Genomic DNA, 19,906 nt, shown 5'->3' with positions numbered 1-19,906 from the left:
GACACCCCTCCTGGAAAATTGGTTATATTTCAAGGTAGAAAAATGTGAGTTCCACTTTCCTTCAGTAACCTTTTCTGGTTATATTCTGGCAGGAGACGGGTGAAGACCGACCCAGCAAAGATTCAAGCAGTGAATGAATGGCCCACTTTCGCTAACTTATACCGTCACTTCATTCGGAATTACAGCTAGGTAGCTGCACCACTCACTCACTCACTCACTCACTCACCATTTCTGGTCTCCTGAAGTTGAAGCAGCCTTCATTGAATTGAAACAAGGGCCACAAGCCAAGCTACAGCATTCTTCTCACGTCGCCTCACTCTAGCCAAGCGAAATTATGATGTGGGCAACTGAGAGCTGTTTGCAGTAAAATTAGCCATTGAGGAATGGTGTCACCTATTAGAAGCAGCCGAACAGCCATTTACCATTTGGACTGATCACAAGAACCTAACTTAACTAAGAACCGCCAAGAGGCTCAATGACAGCCCAGCCCATTAGCTTTTTTTTTTTTATTGCATTTTCTCTATTTCTCTACTTCCTATTGCCCAGGCTCCAGAAATGTCAAGCCTGATGCCTTGTCCCGCCAGTTTGCCACCAACAATGACCCACCCGAGACTGCCACCATCCTCCCTGCCACCTTCATGGTGGCTTCATCTCCTGGGACGTCAATCCACCAGGCTCTTCAGGATGAGCCTGACCCAGGTACCAGTCTACCTAATCACTGCTATGTCCCCATTCCAGCCCTTTCAGCAGTCATCCATTGGGTTCACACCACCAAGTAAGTAGGTGTAAGTAGGACTATTTCATTAATCAAGTGTCACCACTTTTGATGGGGAACAGAAAGAGATGTTAAAGACTATGTGGCCGCCTGCTCCATCTATGCATGAAGCAAGAACGGCACTCAAGATTCGATTCAATTCTGTCACCGGCCTGCCTTCTTCCAGGAAGTCCGTAATTCTTTCAATATTTAATAGGTTTTTCAAGTCAGCCCATTTTATTGCTCTGGACAAACTCCCTTCTGCCTCTGAAACTACCAGGCTCCTGGTTGGTCATATTTTGAGTCTCCACAGTATCCTTACAAAAATTCTCCCAGACAGGAGTCCTCAATTCACTTCACAGGTCTGGTAGACCTTCTGCACCGTTCTTGGAGCCAAGGTCAGCCTCAGCTCTGGATATCGCCCACAATCCAACAGCCAGACTGAGATGCTCATCCAGGAATTTGAATTTGCCCTCCACTGTGTCACCACACTAAACCCGGTAACCTGCTCTTTGCATCTTCCTTGGGTAGAGTATGCACATAATTCACTTACCTCATCTACAACTGGTCTCTCAACTTTTGAAGCCTCTCTAGGTTATCATCCACCCCTGTTCCTTCAGAATGAGGTTGATCTCGCTGTTACTTCTGTTCAACACCACTTGCAACTCGGGAGGTGCTACTAAAGGCCGTTGTTTGAAAGCACCATTACGTGGATCGACTAAGAAGACCTGCGCCTAATTTTACTCCAGGAACATTCCCCTCAGGCAATTTTCCAACAAGCTCGCCCCATGCTATTTTGGACCCTATGAAATTGAGTCTGTCATCAGTCCTATGGCAGTTAAACTTAAACTCCCTTCATCCATACGCATAGATCCTATGTTCTACTTTTCCCAAGTCAAGCCGGTGCGCTCCAGTCCTCTGTCATCTGTTCTTCACCAATTTGTCAGCTACCTCATGGTGGTAACCAGGCCTCATTCCATGTTTATGCTATGTGCTTAACTTGATCGCTTTGTGCCTTCAGTAACCTCGTCAAGCCACTGCGTAACTCCTCGGAAGTTAAACAACTCAAATGCCTGCCAGGAGGCTGCCCGTCGTCTTCTCAGGAATATAGGAAAAGCAAGGTCCTAACCACACTCTCCCTCTGTTACTGTGCATCCACGTCCGAGATTCCCCACCACGTACTCACGTCTTGTCATTGCTTATCTCTGTGTTTATAATAAAGCTTTTGAAAACCTTAACGCTGTTCTGTTTGTGCCTGCATTTGGTCCACTCCCACGTACTGGCCTCTGGGACTCCTTGACACCTAGTCTCTTTTTATTACATCTGAAATGTAATGCTGATTTGTAGACTTGCTTTAACTTTCTATCTTTATATTAGTAGTTTTGTACTAACTGTGTGCATTGTATGTGCTCTGATTTCCATGCTGCGTGAATTTCTCCTTTAAGCATTTCTTTCAAGTGCTTCTGTAGTATTTTATTCATACTGTTGTGTCGTGTTAATCACTAATGTAACACTTGAAGATTTGTGCTTATGTGAGCACAAAAATAAGCAGAAGTTATATTTATAGAATAACTAGAAACAAGGGGAAAACCAAACTGCACACTACCTCATACTGCTACTTTGCTCCATTTCATTTGGAAATACCACCGTTTTTTAATCTATTGTATTTATTGCAGTCTTTTTAACTCTAAATAAATTCCACGCAGAGAATAATAATGACATGAAAAACCAATAACATTATTTTCATTCAGTGGTGTAACTTGATGCATGCTCAATCATCCAGGTAAGTAAATCCCAAAAGGTTGATTCTGTTCATTTGGACATAGTGTTTTCAGTGGGAGAAACGTTTGTTCACTCATCCAAGTGACTTCTTCAGTCTCTGGAGACTGAAGCCTCAGAAATTGCAAGTTAACATCATCTCAGATTGCAGCCCAGATAAATGCCAAACAGACTTCCAGTAGCAGTCACATCAACTGTTCCGAGGAGACAACGCAAATGAGTCTTTATGATCTAATAGCTGCTAAGACACCATTACTAAGCAAAAGCAACAAATAGAAGAGATTTGTTTGGGCCAAGAAACACAAAGACTGGACATTAAACCAGTGGAAAGCTGTGTTTGGCCTGATGAGTCCAAATTTGAGAGCTTTGGTTCCACCTGCTGTGTCTTTGTGCAACATAGACAAGGTGAACGTATGGTCTCTACATGCATGGTTCCCACTGTGAAGTATTGAGGAGGAGGTGTGATGGTGCGGGGGTGCTTTGCTGGTGACAATGATGAAAAAATTGAAGGCACACTGATTCAGCATGGCTACCACAGCATCCTGGTTTGCATTTAGTTGACCCTCATTTATTTTTCAACATGACAATGACCTCCAAACACACCTCCAGGCTGAGTAAGGGCTATTTGACCAAGAATGAGAGTGATGGAGCGCTGCGTCAGATGGCATGGTAAATGGGCTGGTTTTTATATGGCGCTTTTCTACTCTCCTGGAGTACTCAAAGCGCTCTATACAACACACTGCATTCACCCCATACACACAAGCACTATTATCTATACGGTGAGCGCTTTTCTAACTATCATTCATACTCCGATGGATGCATTGGAGAGCAAGTCGGGGTTTGTATCTTGCCCAAGGATATTTGGCATGGAAACTGGGGGAGCCAGGGATTGAACCACCAACCTTCCGATCAGCAGCTCTACCTCCTGAGCTACAGCCACCATGGCCTAGCATCCATAGTCACATGACCTAAACCCAGCTGGTTTGGGATGAGATGGACCGGAGTGAAGGCAAAAAGGCCAACAAGTGCTGAGCATCTCTGGGAACTGAAAGGCTGCTTAAAACAATTTCAGGTGACTACCTCATGAAGCTCATGGAGAGAATGCCAAGAGAGTACAGTAATAAAAGCAAAGGATGGCTATTTTGAAGAATGTAAAATACAAAGCATGTTTTGAATTATTTCACGCATAATTCACATGTGTTCATTCATAGTTTTGATGCCTTCAGTGAGAATCTACAATGTAAATCGTCATGAAAATAAAGAAAAACCATTAAATGAGAAGGTGTTTCCAAACCTTTGACTGGTAGTGTATGTCAATAATGTACTGTAGGGCAGTGGTGTCAAACATCTAAAACCTGCAGGACACCGGCCCTCGAAGCCTGGAGTTCAACACCCCTGCTGTAGGGTCAATCCATGAAAAATCACTCTGTGATTTTGAACACAGTGGGCTGAAATTTGTTGGTTTGGTCACCTTTTTTGTCAGCATTTTTTGAACCTTGGTAACTTCTTAACCATAAGTGAGAGCCACATTTAACATTCAGGACTAAAGAAAAATGTATGCAATTTTACATCAACTCCAAGTGTCAATATCTAACGATAAAGATTTAGATTTTAGGTAACCAATTAAAAGAAACTACTTTCTAAACCCTGGTTATGGCCCTGCTTCTGTTGTCCACTGTTGGCAACTCTGTGTGAACTCGAGTTTTCTGTTCTTAGCTGATGGGATTGGCACAGGCGTGGCCTTCTGCTGTAGCTCATCTGCTTCAAGATTTACTATGTTGTAGGTTCAGAGATGCTCTTTTGCATACCCCGATTATAACAACTGGTTATTTCAGTTACTTTATAGTCATTCTCCTCTGACTTGTAGCATCACTATTGTATTTTCACTCAGAAAACTGTTGCTAACTGGTCATTTTGTCTTTTTCAGATCGTTCTCTGTATACTCTAGTGATGATTAGATATTTGTGGTAACAAGCAGTTGAACACGGGTTCCTAACAAAGTAGCTGATGAGTGTATATGTCTCTGTATGTATCCAAAAGGATGTTAACAGTTCAGCTGTTTGTCAGCTGGTTAAATGACACTTTTTATGAGATCTTTCATTTCATGAAGTTGCTACAGTTGAACATGGGGCCGCATCTAAAGTTATTTTTTTATATTCAGTCTGTGGCAGTGATTAATATTCTGCCCAAAGGAAAAAATTTAGCAGTTTTCAACTTGTGTTTGTTTTGTTTGTAGCTGCAGCTCTGTGCCATTGTTTAAGTGCACTAAACAGCATTGCAAAGACTGACACGAACTAAGCAGAGGCTCAGATGAGTGCTGAGAACACTGATTAGCTCCCCTCCCTCCTCAGGCGGTGATGCATTGCCGTCATTTACGAACGCGCAGGAAAGCAGAACAATTTGAGAAATGCCACAACTAACTCCAGCTACAGCAGCGCCATCACTTTGATCCCTGGACCCGCATCACCTCCATTTCCCCCATGCCCCCACCTCCTCCCTCTCCTCTGACACCCTCATCTAAAAATAGCTTCTCCTCTTTCATCAACCCAACCATCACGTCAGGGCTGCATTCACTCTCATTTGCTGCCCATGCCTTGTTTTTTTTTCTCTGCTGTGATATTTTGACAGTGTCAGATGACCACATTAGCTATGGATGAATACATTTGGCGTCAAGGAAAATAAACCTCCAACTAATTGCAGACACCCAAATCACTTTTTAAATAATGTAATATGCAATGCTTTTGCAACTAAGCATTACTCAATACTTTCAATGCTCTGAAACTGGATTGAGGAAGGAAATGGTTTAAAAACAGTCACTTCTCCTCCGTAATGTGATATTTTTGACAGCACTCTCTTTCTTGTGCAATGCTTCTGCATTGTAGGCTCCTTGAAACACACACCTGCTCTCTGAGGTTTATTTCAGCTGTTTCTTATTCACAGGAAGAAGGGTTGAAGCCTCCACTGGGGATGAACTGCAGGTCAGTGACACCATCTTCTATCCGTAGTAGTTCTGCAAACCAAACCATCAACTGATGGAGGAAGAGTGATAAAATATCATTTTTGTTAAGTAAAAGGAAGAACAGAACACCAGCCCTACTTACCGTAACCATTCAGAAAAGTCAAAGTACTCATTCTGCACTATAATGTCCTTTGCATTATGTGTTGTTATTAATGCTGACTCGTCATGTGTAAGCAGCATTATTTTAGTGTTTCCAAGTCCTTTTGTTTTCACTCTTATGATTGGAACCGTAAACAATCCGTGACGCCCTGAGTCTCTCTATGAAACTGATTAACATATTGACAGTAGTAAAGTGATCAACAAACACTGCCTCGACTGGTAGGGGGGTGAGGGGAAGCACGCTGTAGAAGTAATTTGCACTAATAAATAGCTTTTAGCTTTAATTTTGTTTTTAAATTTTTAAAAAGGAAAAACAAATGGACACCTCAGGTAGCGGGTTCTTTGAATGGCTACTTGAGGTCACTCCAGTGTATCAATCCTCATAGATTCTCTAGATTCTCATGTTAAAATCAATTTTTCACCTTCATGATGGCTGTACAGTATAGGGAATTTCTGCACACTTACTCCATCCATCCATTGTCTTCCACTTATCCTTTTCAGGATTGTGAGGGGGCTGGAGCCTATCCCAGCTACCAGAATACAGAGAGACAGAGATATATGCTAACTTATATTTTTAAATTGTATTAAGGCTTAAAGTTATGGAATATTAAGGGTGTGGCCACTTTGAGAGACGGAGAACTGCCTACTAGGTGGGGTCTGTCACATTACCAGCAGCTTCAAGTCACTGAACTACACTACTGAAAACCTATGGATGAGAGGGTGTGCACATTTTGGCAGGCTGTTTCTAGCACTAAGAAAAAATGGATAAAATGTAATGTAAATATAAATAAATAAGTGCCTCACAATTGTAATTATGTAATGCTTTAAAGGATATAGTGTTGAAAATGACTCAGCCGAGATAAATGTGAAATATAAATGCAAACAGTCTACTGGTAATGCAGCCATACACATGCTCAAGTGACGTCCACATAAATGCCGTTAGTTGCATCACAGCAACTGACAGTGAGTAGCCACACAGACCTTTTTTGATGAGTGCAGGATGGGTAGCAGGAGTATCTGGTGAGGAAAGATGTGCTTGACAACATCACAAATTAACAGTCACAATGACAGCAGATGTTCATGTTGGGTTGTGCGTGTGTAAGTGGTGTTTGCGTAGTAGGGGTTGTTTCTGTTAGCGTCTGCTCTGCTGATGCTCGGATAAAGAGTGTGTGTGCAGCGGGCGGAGCACCCATCAACAAGTCATTTCATTCTGAGGATGTGGATCCCTGCAGCTCACAGATAAAATGCGAGGCTGAGAGCAGTGAACCTGCTGCTGGTGTGACTGTACAAGCCTCGAAGCTTGTTTTCAGTTGCCACTGACTGTAAATTAATTTAGGGGTTGGCTTGGCTTTTGAGATCTCCTGTAGTGAAATGTCTCAGGTTGTCTTTCTTCTCCTTCCTCTTGTAAGTTATAGTCTTTGAAATGTCCTTTAAGCCCAAGCAGCAGCTACGTAGTCCCCTATAGATCACTACGAGCTGCAGGTGGAGTATTTTAAACGGAAACCCTCTGAGAAAAGTCATAGATAAATTGGTGTTAACTTGAAGCTCAATGGGAAAAGTGCAAAATAGTTCATAAAATGGAACATTAGTGGATGGAAATGTTTATTCAGGCTGGCCAAAAGCTAAACTCAGCCATGGTCTCTGCAGATCAACTTACTCAATGCCAGCTTAGGCAACATCCTGTTGCAAGTAGGGTTACCACACTGTTTAAGCTTCTTTAACCTGCACATGGTTGCTAGAGCGGCAGAGCCATTGCGTGGTGGTGGTGGGGGAATTAATAAAAAAAAGAAAGAAAGAAGAAGCTTAGACACTGCTAGCATAATGGACAGGTTTTCTACGGGGCTCCCACACAAATGCAAAGCTGAGGATGAGGCATTGCCAAATACTAGAAAATATGGTGAAGCATATCTTCCCTTTGGCTTCACCTGCACAACTGCCACGGTAGGTCTCCCCGACAGAATTGGTTTTCCCTGCGTCGGAAGCACACGCTGGGCTCTCCAAATCACAGACAAACAGTATCCCACATTCTTGATTTTTAGTTGACTAAATACTCCTGACATTTTAGAGATGTTAGCTCTTTATACAGTAAAGTTACTGTGGGATACAAATAATCCTGCCACAATTTGTTCCCCCTGTCCAAATCACAGACAAACAGTATCCCACAGTTGTTTATGTTTTTGAACCCATTTTGCACAGAGAGGCATTTTTTTTTGAAAAATGCAATGTTGAATATTATTACACAGGAAAAAAATAACTACACGTAAAATAATTACACCGTGACGCCTCTGCATTTCTAAATGGAGGGACAGTAACTGCGTGTGTAAATGTAAGCATAAAACCTGAAGATAGTCAGATTAACAGTAACAGTATTTTGTCTCTATCCGCGATTGTAGAAATTCATCTCATGTAAACAGTAATGTGGCGCAGAGTGTGAAAAAAGGCACATACCTTTGACCTTGCATGACGAACTCCGTATTCCTAAACTAACCTCAACGCCAGCTGCTCCTTTGGTGCTGCTTAAGTTTGAATTTAATGTCATGTAGATTTTCTACTGATGCCTGCACTGTCTGGACTCTCGCAGCTGCTCTACATCTGAGCCATATGCCAAATAAGGTGACTATTGACTAAAGTCAATGTTAACCAAGGTCATTCAGGACGTTTATTCAGTTCAGCTTTGTAGCAAATGAACAAATCTTAAATATACCAATCAGGAATAACATTATGACCACCTGTGTTGTGGTCCCCCTTATTGCTGCCAAAACAGCCCTGACCCATCGAGGCATGGATTCCTCTAGACCTCTGATAGTTTGCTGTGGTATCTGGCACCATGATGTCACCAGTAGATCCTTTAAGCCTTGTAAGATGTGAGGTGGGGCCTACATGGATCCGACTTGTTTGTCCAGCACATCCCACAGATGTTTGATTGGACTAACATCTTTGAAATTTAGGCTGAGTCAACACCTCAAACTTGTTGTTATGCTCCTCAAACCATTCCTGAACCACCTTTGCTTTGTTGCAGGGGGCATTATACTACTGAAAGAGGCTACATGACCCATGGTTCACCACTGTTCCTTCCTTGAGCCATTTTTGATAGATACTGTTGATTGCGTGGCCCATGACCCCAATACAGGAAGTCTGTCTCTCGACAATACTAACCACTGCAGAGCCAAAACACCCAAAAATGCTCCAGTTTTGGGGATGCTTTGACCTGCGCTCCCAATCTAAATTTAGACCATGTCAAACTTACTCAAATCATTATGCTTGCCAATTTTCCCGGCTTCACTGTGTAGTCTGCTTTACTAAAACAAATTCTGCAAAAACTAAACATCCAAAATTGCACCAGGCTCATTAAAAGGAAAAATGGCCCTAATAAGAGAGCTGTCAGTTAAAACAATCGAAAGGATTATAAAGCTTTCTCAAGAAGAAAATCTGACACAGTTCACACAAAAGATGTTGATTTTTTCCACTCAGCTCTGTCTAAAATTTGGAGGAAGTACAAAAAAATGGAAAGGTTATAAAAGGAAAGCATATATGGGTAGATGGAAGACAGAAAACTCAAAGGACAGAATAAGAAATTCAAAGCAGTATACAGGAGTCACTGTTTGTGACAGAACTGTAAGAAATAAAGGGTATGTATAAATTAAAATATACCTTCTATGCACATCAAATTTTGTGTGCATAGAAGGTATATGATGATGATGATTTTTGAATATCTCAGAAGGCTATTTGCAGTGTGGAATTACCTGTATAAATTGTATCATTTTGCTCAACCAAAAGGAAATACCTGTGTTCACAGCACTCAGTTGACTCATTCTGAAGCTGTTCAAAATGCACCTCAGAGGCTGAAGCACAAGCAAAGCACCTCACCAAAGGCAGGACAGTCACGATGCCCTGCAAACAAAGGCATAATCATCAGCGCAACCAATCTGCTGCTCAGAGCTCCCATTAAAACGTGATGCACACACATTTTCTTCACACATTGACTCCTTATCACCTCTGATGTTGTCTTTAAAAGAGATCCCATCATCAAGGATTTGTCGGAATGTGTCAAATGCACAAAAAGAAAAAGAAAAAGGGATTTGCAAAGCCATTCCTATAAAGCTTTATAAAAATGACTGAAAAATGACACTGTCGTTGAAATTATATATTAGAAAATGTGGTTATTTTTGAAGCAACATCTTTTTCCCCTGTTTTTCCCGTTATATATATCCATCCATCCATTCGCTTCCGCTTATCCTTTTCAGGGTCGCGGGGGGCACTGGAGCCTATCCCAGCTGTCATAGGGCGAGAGGCGGGGTACACCCTGGACAGCTCGCCAGTCTGTCGCAGGGCCAACACACAGGGACAGACAACCATTCGCACTCACATTCAAACTTAGTGGCAATTTGGATTATCCAATTAACCTATCCCCTCAAGTTGCATGTCTTTGGACGGTGGGAGGAAGCCGGAGTACCCGGAGTGAACCCACGCAAACACGGGGAGAACATGCAAACTCCACACAGAAAGACCCCGGCCTGATGATGGAATTGAACTCAGGACCTTCTTGCTGTGCGGCAACAGTGCTAACCACCGTGCCCTGTTATATATATTTTATATAAAACATTTGGTTTTCTCTGGTATTAGAAATAGATTAAGAAAACAATCAGCCAATAAGTTGGTATTGAGAATAATACATAAGCAATTAAAAGATGGCGTCTTGGTTGCTATTGGTGAATGCAACTTCAGTCTATGGCAATTTGTTGCGAATGAAAAATTAGACTAAAGTTGCACTGATCTTGTTTCTGAGTTTGTCAAGTCATTTTAAAGTCATTTTTAAAAATACAAATGGAAAATTGCGCTGGTTTTTCCTCTGCTAAAATGGGACTGTTTCACTACAAACTCATCTTTGTTTGTTGTTATGTGATTGATGGCTGAAAAAAAGTTGCTACAATAAGTTATCTGTAAATTGATCAGAAAATTAATTGCATCTTTTTAGCAAATAGATTAATCATGAAAATATTTTTCAAAGCAAAAATGGTTTGCCTCACTTCAAGAAGCCTGAGCTATATTGTGTGGCGTTTGCATGTTCTTCTGGTGTCTGTGTGGGTTCTCTCCAGGTACTCGGATTCCTGCCACAGTCCAAAGACATGCAGTTAGTGGGGTTAGGTTAATTGGTGATTCTAAATTGCCCATAGGTGGAAATGATTGCCTGTCTCTCTGTGTTAGCCCTATGACAGATACTTCCCCTATTGAGGCTGAGATAGGGTCCATCCCCCTGCGACCCTGAATTGGATAATTCAAAGAAAATAGATGGATGATTTATTTCCATCTTCTGTACTGTGAGCATTTATTGCTTTAATCTGCTTCATATCTGGAAAAAAATCAAAATTCTATTTATTGAAATTTTTCACAATTATTTTCATAATTTGTTTGTGAAAACTAGCTTTCTGCTTGTTCTCCTTTTTTATCCAATAAAATTAATCAATTAATGTAATAGACAAAACGTGCTGAGTTAGTCTTTTATAGATTGCTAAATTCCATTGTAAAGTATGTATTTTAATTGGGAGTTAAATAAATTTGACATTCACAGTCCTCCATACTTTCCACCACGGGCTTTGCTGTGATACACAACCAAGTAATGTAACACTGAAAGTGAATTGTAATCCCCCGCTTTACTGAAAATAAATTCCTATATATCTCCACTTAGTAAGCTTATTCTGGCTCAGTATTACACAACGATTCTGACTGAAAAGGCAATCAATCTAGTGGGCTGCACTGCCGACTTGCTGCATCACAACAAACTCCACCAATCAGGCCACAGCCTCATGCGTCTCCGTGGTAACAAAGCTTCCTCAGTCCCAAAGAGGTGGAGACGGCAGAAAAGGGAGCGCAGAAGAGAAATAGAGGTGGATGGGAGGAGAAAGGAGATAGAGGAGAGACAGAGAATCGATATCTTCTCTGATTTCACTGTGAGAATTTAGAAAGTGAAGCTCCTTACCAGAGCGGGGGTGAACCGGTGAAGATAAGCTGACCAAAGACGGAAGAGGAAGGGAAGCGAGGGTGCGTGCGCTGGGATTCTCTTTAGGATTGGAATCTGCAATGGACCCTAAGCCTGTATTTAGTGGATCAGTTGGGTAGCTTTGAGGTAAACACCCAAATGATTTATTTGATTATACATGATTATTTGCTTGTATACATGAAATACTGCCAAATGGAGCATTCGTTTGTTTTCTCCTCCAAACTGCACTGTTATGAACGTAAATGACATGATGGTAACATAAATGCTGCCTGCTGGACTGTGGTTCACTGTGGCCAAGGCTGACTGGAATGAGGATCTGCAGGTGGGAAACTAAGGCTGTGAATAAGTAATGGATTCATGTTTGATGTGTGGGCTTTAGCAGTATTCAGTTTTCTTTATCAAATACCACTTTAAAAAAGAAAGAAAAAGAAAAACCTTATTTTTTTAACGTTTCTATAATCAAACACTGTAACTCTGTGGATGTGGGGAAAATGCTAGTTACAGGTTGTAGCCAAATATCTGAAAGAAAATTACCTCATCTTGCAAATTGTGTGAACCAACTTGCATGTTGATTATTTAGCTTGAAAGAATCAAAATATAAACCTTTAGATCTGGTGAAACATCATGTCATTAACGTCCTGTGGCTGCAAGCTGGGTGGTGATGATGTGCTGCACGCTGAGTTTTTCATGCCTGAGTTATGATAACAAATCATCATACGAGACTCTGCTCTGTACAGAGTAACGCAAATATCGTTTGCTAATTTCCTACTGGATCATTAGGCAGTACATGCCTGTCTATGAAATCCACATCTGCAGCTAGTGTGGAAGGAAAACTGAATTACGCAACAAGCGCACACAGTACAGTACTTGACTCTTGGGGTATCTCATGAAACCAGGGGGGAAACAGACTTGCTGTTGATTTGTCTGTGTGTATGTGGCAGATGTTGTGCCCCAGCATATGTGTTCTCATGTGAAGACTGTTGTGGTGTGTTTTACATCAGTGTGTGCTATGATTACTGAATGTAGAGCACAATCCCATCGGGGGATCTTGTCAGTGCAGCACGACTCCTCTAAGTGCCAAAGAATCAAATCAAATGTATCCTGATGCATCCGACTGTGATGTGTAAGAAACAGATGATGCACTGGCCTCCTGCTCTTAGATGTTGTGTATGTGATTGTGACAGAAACACATTATTCATATCATGGTCGTAGGGTTTGTTTGAGGATCTGTGAGGGAACACGTTAAGTAGGGGATCAGGGAATCCCCCTGAAGTAAGCTGAGAGCATTGGACACATAGCTTAGATTTCCATTATTTTGAGTCAGAAATCGTATTTTTTGTAGAAAAAGATTAAGCAAAAGGTAACAGTTTGCCATACTGTTCATTCTAACTAACTCTTCTGCTTCTTTTATATCTTTATTAGGAGAACAAATGCATTGGAGTGGATGTGTCATGTGGATTCCCCCTATGGGTCACCTACATTGGCCATGTACTTTGCACAGACTCAGGGGACTTGGCAGAGGAACAGGAATTTAAAAAAACTTCAATATGAGATGTGCAGACAAGTAAGGTGCAGAAAATAAACTAACTGAAAGCTTAAAAAGAGCTCCACAAGAGGATTTTATTTTAAATTAATCAATCCATTTTTCTTAACCACTTCAATTCAGGGAGGCTGGTTGTGAGAGGTGGCAGGTGGGGTACACCATGGAAGGGCCAGTCCATCTCAGGTCTAACACTGAGAGAAAATTTAGAATGAGCAGTTAATGTTTTTGGACTGTAGGAGGAAGTCAGAGTAACCAATTATTTGTGGGTCTATTATTCATGGTTTTTTTTGTTAGAAAAAAATCGCATAATAACAAAGCCTGTAATAAAAGTATGAAAACACTGACAGGAGAATTATCTCCTGAACCTGGATCTGCTCTTGGCTCTACAGAGCTGTTTGGCTCCAGCTTCACTGCTTCTGTTGGCTGTTTGGCAGCAGGTTTAAGACAACTATAAAAAACGAACAAACAAACAAAAGCTGCAAAAAGCAGACACACACAAAGACCAGCTGGTGACCATCATGCACCATTTAGTAGCTACAGAGCCAGAAATTTCCCCTCAGGTGTTTGTGAGGCCAAAAAAAAAAAAAAAAAAAAAGTTGAATTCTGGACTTGATGACAATGCACCTTTCACAAACTAAATATTCTCAGCTGAATGAAGCAGTGCTCATTAAGGTGGGTTTTAAACAGCTTCTTTGAATTGTAGGCATCTTGGTTTTGAATCGAATGTGCAAAAGTCTGTTAGATATGGAGCCTAAAATATGAATGATCAAAAGAACAGAACCAGGATCAGGAAGCTAGTTTAAGAGTTGAGAGCTTAAGAGACTAGAGAAATGGTGCATATGCAACATAATGCTTATGTTGTTGGTGCCTGTTTGATAAAATGTCTATCTTTGATCAGTTTATTAATAAATATACAGTTAGTCTCATGTATGCTACATTTGTCCAGGGCATCTTCCATGAGGAGCCCAGCATGACCCTGAACATTGTCAGTATCTTTAGCATCAATCTAGACTTGCTGGCGGATCATCTCATAACCCACTCACTGGGATGGAATGGTCCTCAGTGACGGGGACCTTCCACATGGACACACAAATGAAGTGGAAGTGGGTAGAGAGAGGGTGTCAAGTTTGAAAAAACCTAATATGTTCATGTTCTGTTAATTTCTATTGACCCTAGTGCTCAAACAAACTGGTTGGAGAATCAGTCGAAGTTGTTTGTCAAACTCATCAACATGTGCTGTAAGTAGCCTTGTAATCTTTTTGCTTTTTAGCACAAGTGTTTGATTAGCTTGTGCCATGGCGAGATGTGTGTCTGTCCATCCTTATGTCCATCACCAATTTGAAAGAAACACAATTTTTCATAGATTATTCATTAGTCTGGTTCTTCAACCTAACTGTGCTCAGGTCCAAGGTCGCATTTGCCATTTTACGAGAAATAACCTGTAAGTTGTGGCAGATCGTGTCCCATACGTTCTGGTTTTATCTGCAGTTGTCCCAGAGATGAGCTGTCACAACCTTTGTCATTCAGGTTGAAACACCAGCATCTATTGTTGGACTGTGGGTCGAAGGGGCTAATGGTGGGTGTGCCTTTTTCCAGACAGTAGCTTGAGCTCCAATTTGGTGCACAGGAACAAGCTGCTGTTTCTATTTGACCAGAGCTGCTTCAGCTGTAAATTTAGTACAGTTTAGCTGTAGACTTTCTCAGCCTCCCATCACATAGGACTTTGATAGATGGCTGCTGGCAGCTAGTCATCCTCTCAGAGGTGCAGATGAGACATTTCTTTTTCTCTGCATAGGCAGGCACAGGCTCTGACCAGCTGTAATTTTCTGCTTTGAGCTCAATTGGAAAGCTTCTGAATCTACCCAGGAAACGTCCTAGCTGCTGCATGGAGTCAACACTCTGTTTGAGTTTACTGGTGATTTTGATTATAATAAATGTTAGTTGTACAGTATTTTTAAAAATAGAGTTTGCAAAGCAATTTGGCAAACAGAAAAAGCAGTTCCAGATAGAAAGCCAAATATTAGGGCCAAATAAGGTCAATACAATTAAGTTCAAGTGAAGACATAATAAAAAACAGAAAGTAAAATAAAAAATAATTAGCAGTAAAAGAGTAAAATATAGGGAAATAATAAAGAAGACAAGTGAAAGATGATAAACAGTTAATACAAGACTATAAAACACGAAATAAAATTGTAATGACGTCACAAAGGAGCAAGCCTGTAAAAATGTGCTTTGGAAGAAGTGGTTTCAAGGAAGTTTCTGATTTTTCAAGCCTAATTTCTGCAGTCATATCTTTATCTTTCTGTAGATTTAAGTTTGGGCTTTGAAACAGGCAGACGGCCCCACCTAAAGATCTGAGGCTGCAAACTGGTTCGAAATTTCTTCTGTGCAGCTCGGTACCAAGCTGGTGCCTTAAAAATGATCATCTTAGATGTTAAAATCAACTCTAAAACATACAGGAAGCTAATGTAGAGAAGTCAAGACTGGGGTGATGTGATGTTGTCTGCTAAAACTTGCAAGAAGTCAATCTGCTGTTTGAGAAAATAAACATGGATCGCTTGTTCTAGTTCATAACTTATTTGATGTCTGGTTTAAAGATAGAAGCTGAATAAAATGTTACTCTAAAATGTATGAACAAGAGACAACTCCATGGGGTTGTACAAGAAGATTTTGTATTTTTAGGTACTGAGTTGAAGAAAATCTTGTGCCATCCAACATGCAGCCCTTCATGGTGATCTGAGAACCATGTAGGATTCTCACTTATTGGAGTCTATAGAGGATAATCTTTCTTTATTATGTGGTTTTGTCCTGGTGCCACAGTGAAATGTTGTGTCTGGTGAGCAGATGTTGATTGGGGCTTATTATAGCATTGCTCTACGAATTGTAAACTTATAGTTAAAAGATGCTAAAATGCCCTGCAAAGACAGTGGCAATTAGCTTCAAATTCACCACTAAAAGCAGCCCCTCTAATAGGAAATCATGTGACTTCTTTGTTTGTAGGAGCTGCTGTTTGTACTGTAGTTAATAAAAGCAACTTTAGACTATTTTAACAACTTACATATAAACCTGAGATTTGCTACACTTGTGCACAAGACCTATGCAAACCAGGAAAGATAGCTAATCTGTTAATGACTATCCTTATATTGAAAACTACTTGAAATGATTTTGTTTGTTAAGAAAAAGCATCTCCCATTCTTAAAATAATTGATTCATTTTCTGTCAGTGAACTAATCATTTCCCCTACAGTAATATCCTGGCAGCTCTCCTCTATAATTCACATCCTTTTGCCAAAAAAAAAAAAAAAAAAAAAGCCAGTTTATCATACATGACACTATGTGTCTGTTTATGTCTACATGTCAGGGCTCATCTGCCACTGTCTCACATTTTGCATTATGTGGATTTAGTGATTCTTGCTGCATAGCAGCTGTTCTGTGGGCCAAGGACTCACTCTTCACAGGAGTCAGTGAGAAATGTCACTCAGTTTCTCTGCTGTAACTGCTCCAGAGCACAAACTGTCTCTGCATTGTAAATAAGGTCATGCATTACAGCCTCTGGAGGGCAGCTTGGATTTCACTGTTCGTTCTGTTGTTGAGTCAGACAAATATTTTATACCTGCTCCTGTTGTTTGTTATTATTTATCCATTGTAGATGTGTGTAAAAGAAATCAATCTTTGAATGAAATGATTTAAAAGTATAGTATTGGGCATAGATCTGAATCATGTAACTGCTCCTGGGGCATGGACTGTTCAGACAAATAAAACAACCCCCCTGCCATGCAGTTGTTTTACATCTTGTAATAGTTTTTCTGGTCAGATTTTCCTGTTTGCAGTGCTGGCAATCAAATTGGAATATTAAAAATATAAGCAAAAACTTAGAAGCAAAAGCTATTTAAGGTTAGACCATAATAAAAGCTTACATTTGTTTTTTCAAAGCTTTGTATTCTTGGTTGCCAGGGTGACACATCTTCGCTAAAGACAATATAATGTGACCTTCTTATAAACGTAAACCAAAAAAAAAAAAATCCATAACGATTTCACAGTTTCCTGTTTTCCATGAGACTGGGCTGGAACTTGTATGAAAAATCTGGAAAAAAAACAGATGGCGTTTTGGATTTTCTTCCCCCCAGAATTCTGACATTAATTGCAGAATTCTGAGTTTTTGTTTTTATAATTCAGTTTTTTCTTTCTCAGAATTCTGCCTTTCCAAAAAAAAAAAAAAACAACCTTCAAATTCTGTGGTTTATCAGCTGGGCTTTTACTGTCATTTGACAGATTTTAAAAATGGCTGTAACTTAAATACAATAATAAGCAAATGAAGACTCCAGGAAGTCTTTAATGTCAATCTACACTTCCTGACCACTGCAGTTCATTTGCTATAGAAGCTTGAACAAACATGCACAGCTTAGTCATGCACAGATGGACAGACACACACTTCGCATTTGACATCAGCTCCTTACCTTAACCCTTTCCCCTCTCAGCATTAGATTTACTGTCCACCATCATCTGCCTAAGATTAAGCATTCACTGTCATGTGACCCTCCTCTGGTTGTTTAACGGCAGGTGGAATAAGCGGTACATCACCCTCACTCTCACAGCACTGTTTGGATAGATGGATAATGATGTAAATGGTAAATGGTAAATGGTCTGTATTTATATAGCGCTTTACTAGTCCCTAAGGACCCCAAAGCGCTTTACATATCCACAAGTGTGTAAAGTAAAGATGGCGGTTTTGGTTTATTTATTTATTTTTTTTAATGGAGCACATGAGTCAAAACACTTGGTTCCACCTTCCACAGAGCTGTCAGACTCATAGAGATCAGATGAGCTGCCTTTTTAAAAGTCTAAAGTTACTTTTGCAATTAAAATTCCCTCATTTGAATGGTAATTTAACTGCAGAAAACTGGTTATTTAAAAATGTATTTTAATATGCAAGCCAACAGATCAATTCGGTTTTATTTATAATGTAGCACCAGTCAATAGTATCAACAATAGTCACCTCAAGAAGCTTTGTATTGTTGGGGTAAAGGTAAAGGTGCTACAATCAGAGAGAGAACCCCAGCAAAAGCACTTGGCGACAGAATAGAGATCACAGGCTCAGCGAGGAGCAGTCATCCAGCATGTCAGTCTCTCTAAGGTACACATGGGAAAAATACAACCCATAGCCTGGGCCCATCTCGGTTTAGCTAACACACATGTAAAAGAGAAACAAAAAGAATGCGGCCTTTTGCTCACTTCATCTAAATCAGCATCAGTAGAACTCTGGAATTAAAATGTTGGCCAAACCTGCTCTATGGGGACAAGTGAACCAGATAATGCCAGGAAACTTTTATGGAATGCATTATTTTAAATGAACTGCTTATATGTTTTCCCCCCAATGTAATAATGTAAATAAAATGTCTAATAACTTTAAGTAGTACAACCTTTCAATCTGAAATGCACTATAAGTAGAAGTATAATACCTGAGCACTGTGGCTCTCTGATACTTGAATACATGCGCTTTCTATCACTAGACAAGAAGAGTAATTTAAAAGGCAGCACTGAACACAACTTGGTTGCATCTTTGGTCTGTAGTCAGAGTTGGGATTTAGGTTGCTGGGGGATTTCAGCGCGTTTCCTGGGTCAGTGGATTACCTTGTATGTGTTGGCTTGCGTATGTAGAAGGAGGGGGGGGTGTTAATCCTTGAGACAAACATGCAAACTCTTCCTGTGTTTTGTCTGTAACTCTGGAAGCTGAAAGGACATTTTTCCTCTGTTTCAGGTGTGAATAATGAGTCCCGTTCTTCCTGCTTGAACATGCAGCTTGGGTAGCAAAGCCGACTGACAGGAGCATCTACCTTCACGCGCTGCTTCCTCTTTGGACACACACACTAACTGTGTCGGCTCAACTCAAGCACAGCCATGCTGATCAAGGAGTATCGGATCCCCATGCCTATGAGTGTGGAGGAGTACCGCATTGCTCAGCTCTACATGATCCAGGTGAGTAGTTTTCCTCACACAGCCTTACAAACATTACACATGTATTTAGGTTCATTTCACCTGGTTTCACTTAGATGTGGTGCTGCTACGGCTGGACACTATTAAAAACTAAGCATTTATATTAAAAGACGCATGTGTCATGCAATTACATGTTTATACACAGTCCCACGTTTTCAGAGATTCAATTAAAAGTGGAAAAATTAGCATCGTTTTAAATATAAGGTAAGTCAGTGAACCAAATGTAAATACAAGTGAAACACTACTCTACTTTACCTGCTTAAACGGCCCTCACCTGGCTGTGACACTCTTGTTTATCAATTCAGATGCTATTACCTCTGAAAATAGTGCACTGTGTTGTAATTCCTAATCAATTAAACCACGTTTCTGGTTGTTTGGTCTAGAATCCATTGTGGTTGGTCCAAGGCAAAATAAAAAAAATGTGTATTTGTCCAAACACTTACAGGTATGGACTGAACTGTGAACAGTAAAAATAAATTAGACACACTACAAGTAATTTGAATACTTTTTTATTTTCTAATTATTATATATTATTTTGTTATAGAATTTGGAGATAAAAGCTGCAGACAAGGTGTGTGTAAAATAAATAATGGCATCATTTTGGCTTCAGAATTTGTTTTAAAAATCAGAAATTGCAACTCATATAACTTGTATGCTCCCGTCTAGATGTCTTTTTCCTTTGCTGTAAAATCAAAACTTTAAATGAGAAGTTGCATTATGT

The 19,906-nt window shown here is 40.3% G+C and overlaps 1 protein-coding gene across 5 annotated transcripts in view; it reads left to right on the top strand.

Moving 5' to 3' along the window:
• The window catches only part of pitpnm2 (phosphatidylinositol transfer protein, membrane-associated 2), a 64,237-nt gene that overhangs the window by 5,102 nt on the left and 39,229 nt on the right, over window positions 1-19,906 (top strand). Inside the window, exons 1-3 of one of the 5 annotated variants that reach the window (XM_086301477.1) lie at window positions 11,376-11,775; window positions 13,072-14,430; window positions 18,950-19,167. In XM_086301477.1, the coding sequence (XP_086157603.1) occupies window positions 19,090-19,167 (78 nt within the window). In that variant the 5' untranslated portion in view covers window positions 11,376-11,775; window positions 13,072-14,430; window positions 18,950-19,089. Of the gene's footprint in view, window positions 1-11,375; window positions 11,776-11,815; window positions 14,431-18,856; window positions 19,168-19,906 lie in introns of those variants that run through there. The other 4 variants (XM_086301480.1, XM_086301478.1, XM_086301481.1 and 1 more) reach the window with 4 other exon arrangements.

This window comes from Aulonocara sp. 'chitande type north' Nkhata Bay, linkage group LG7 (assembly GCF_057382095.1).
Source record: "Aulonocara sp. 'chitande type north' Nkhata Bay isolate Kocher_YH1m ecotype deep benthic linkage group LG7, A_spYH_male_GT1.1, whole genome shotgun sequence".
In the NCBI taxonomy this organism is placed as follows: Eukaryota; Metazoa; Chordata; class Actinopteri; order Cichliformes; family Cichlidae; genus Aulonocara; species Aulonocara sp. 'chitande type north' Nkhata Bay.
The sequence above is the reverse complement of the archived record's forward strand: the minus strand, read 5'-3'. Positions and strand labels throughout refer to the sequence as shown.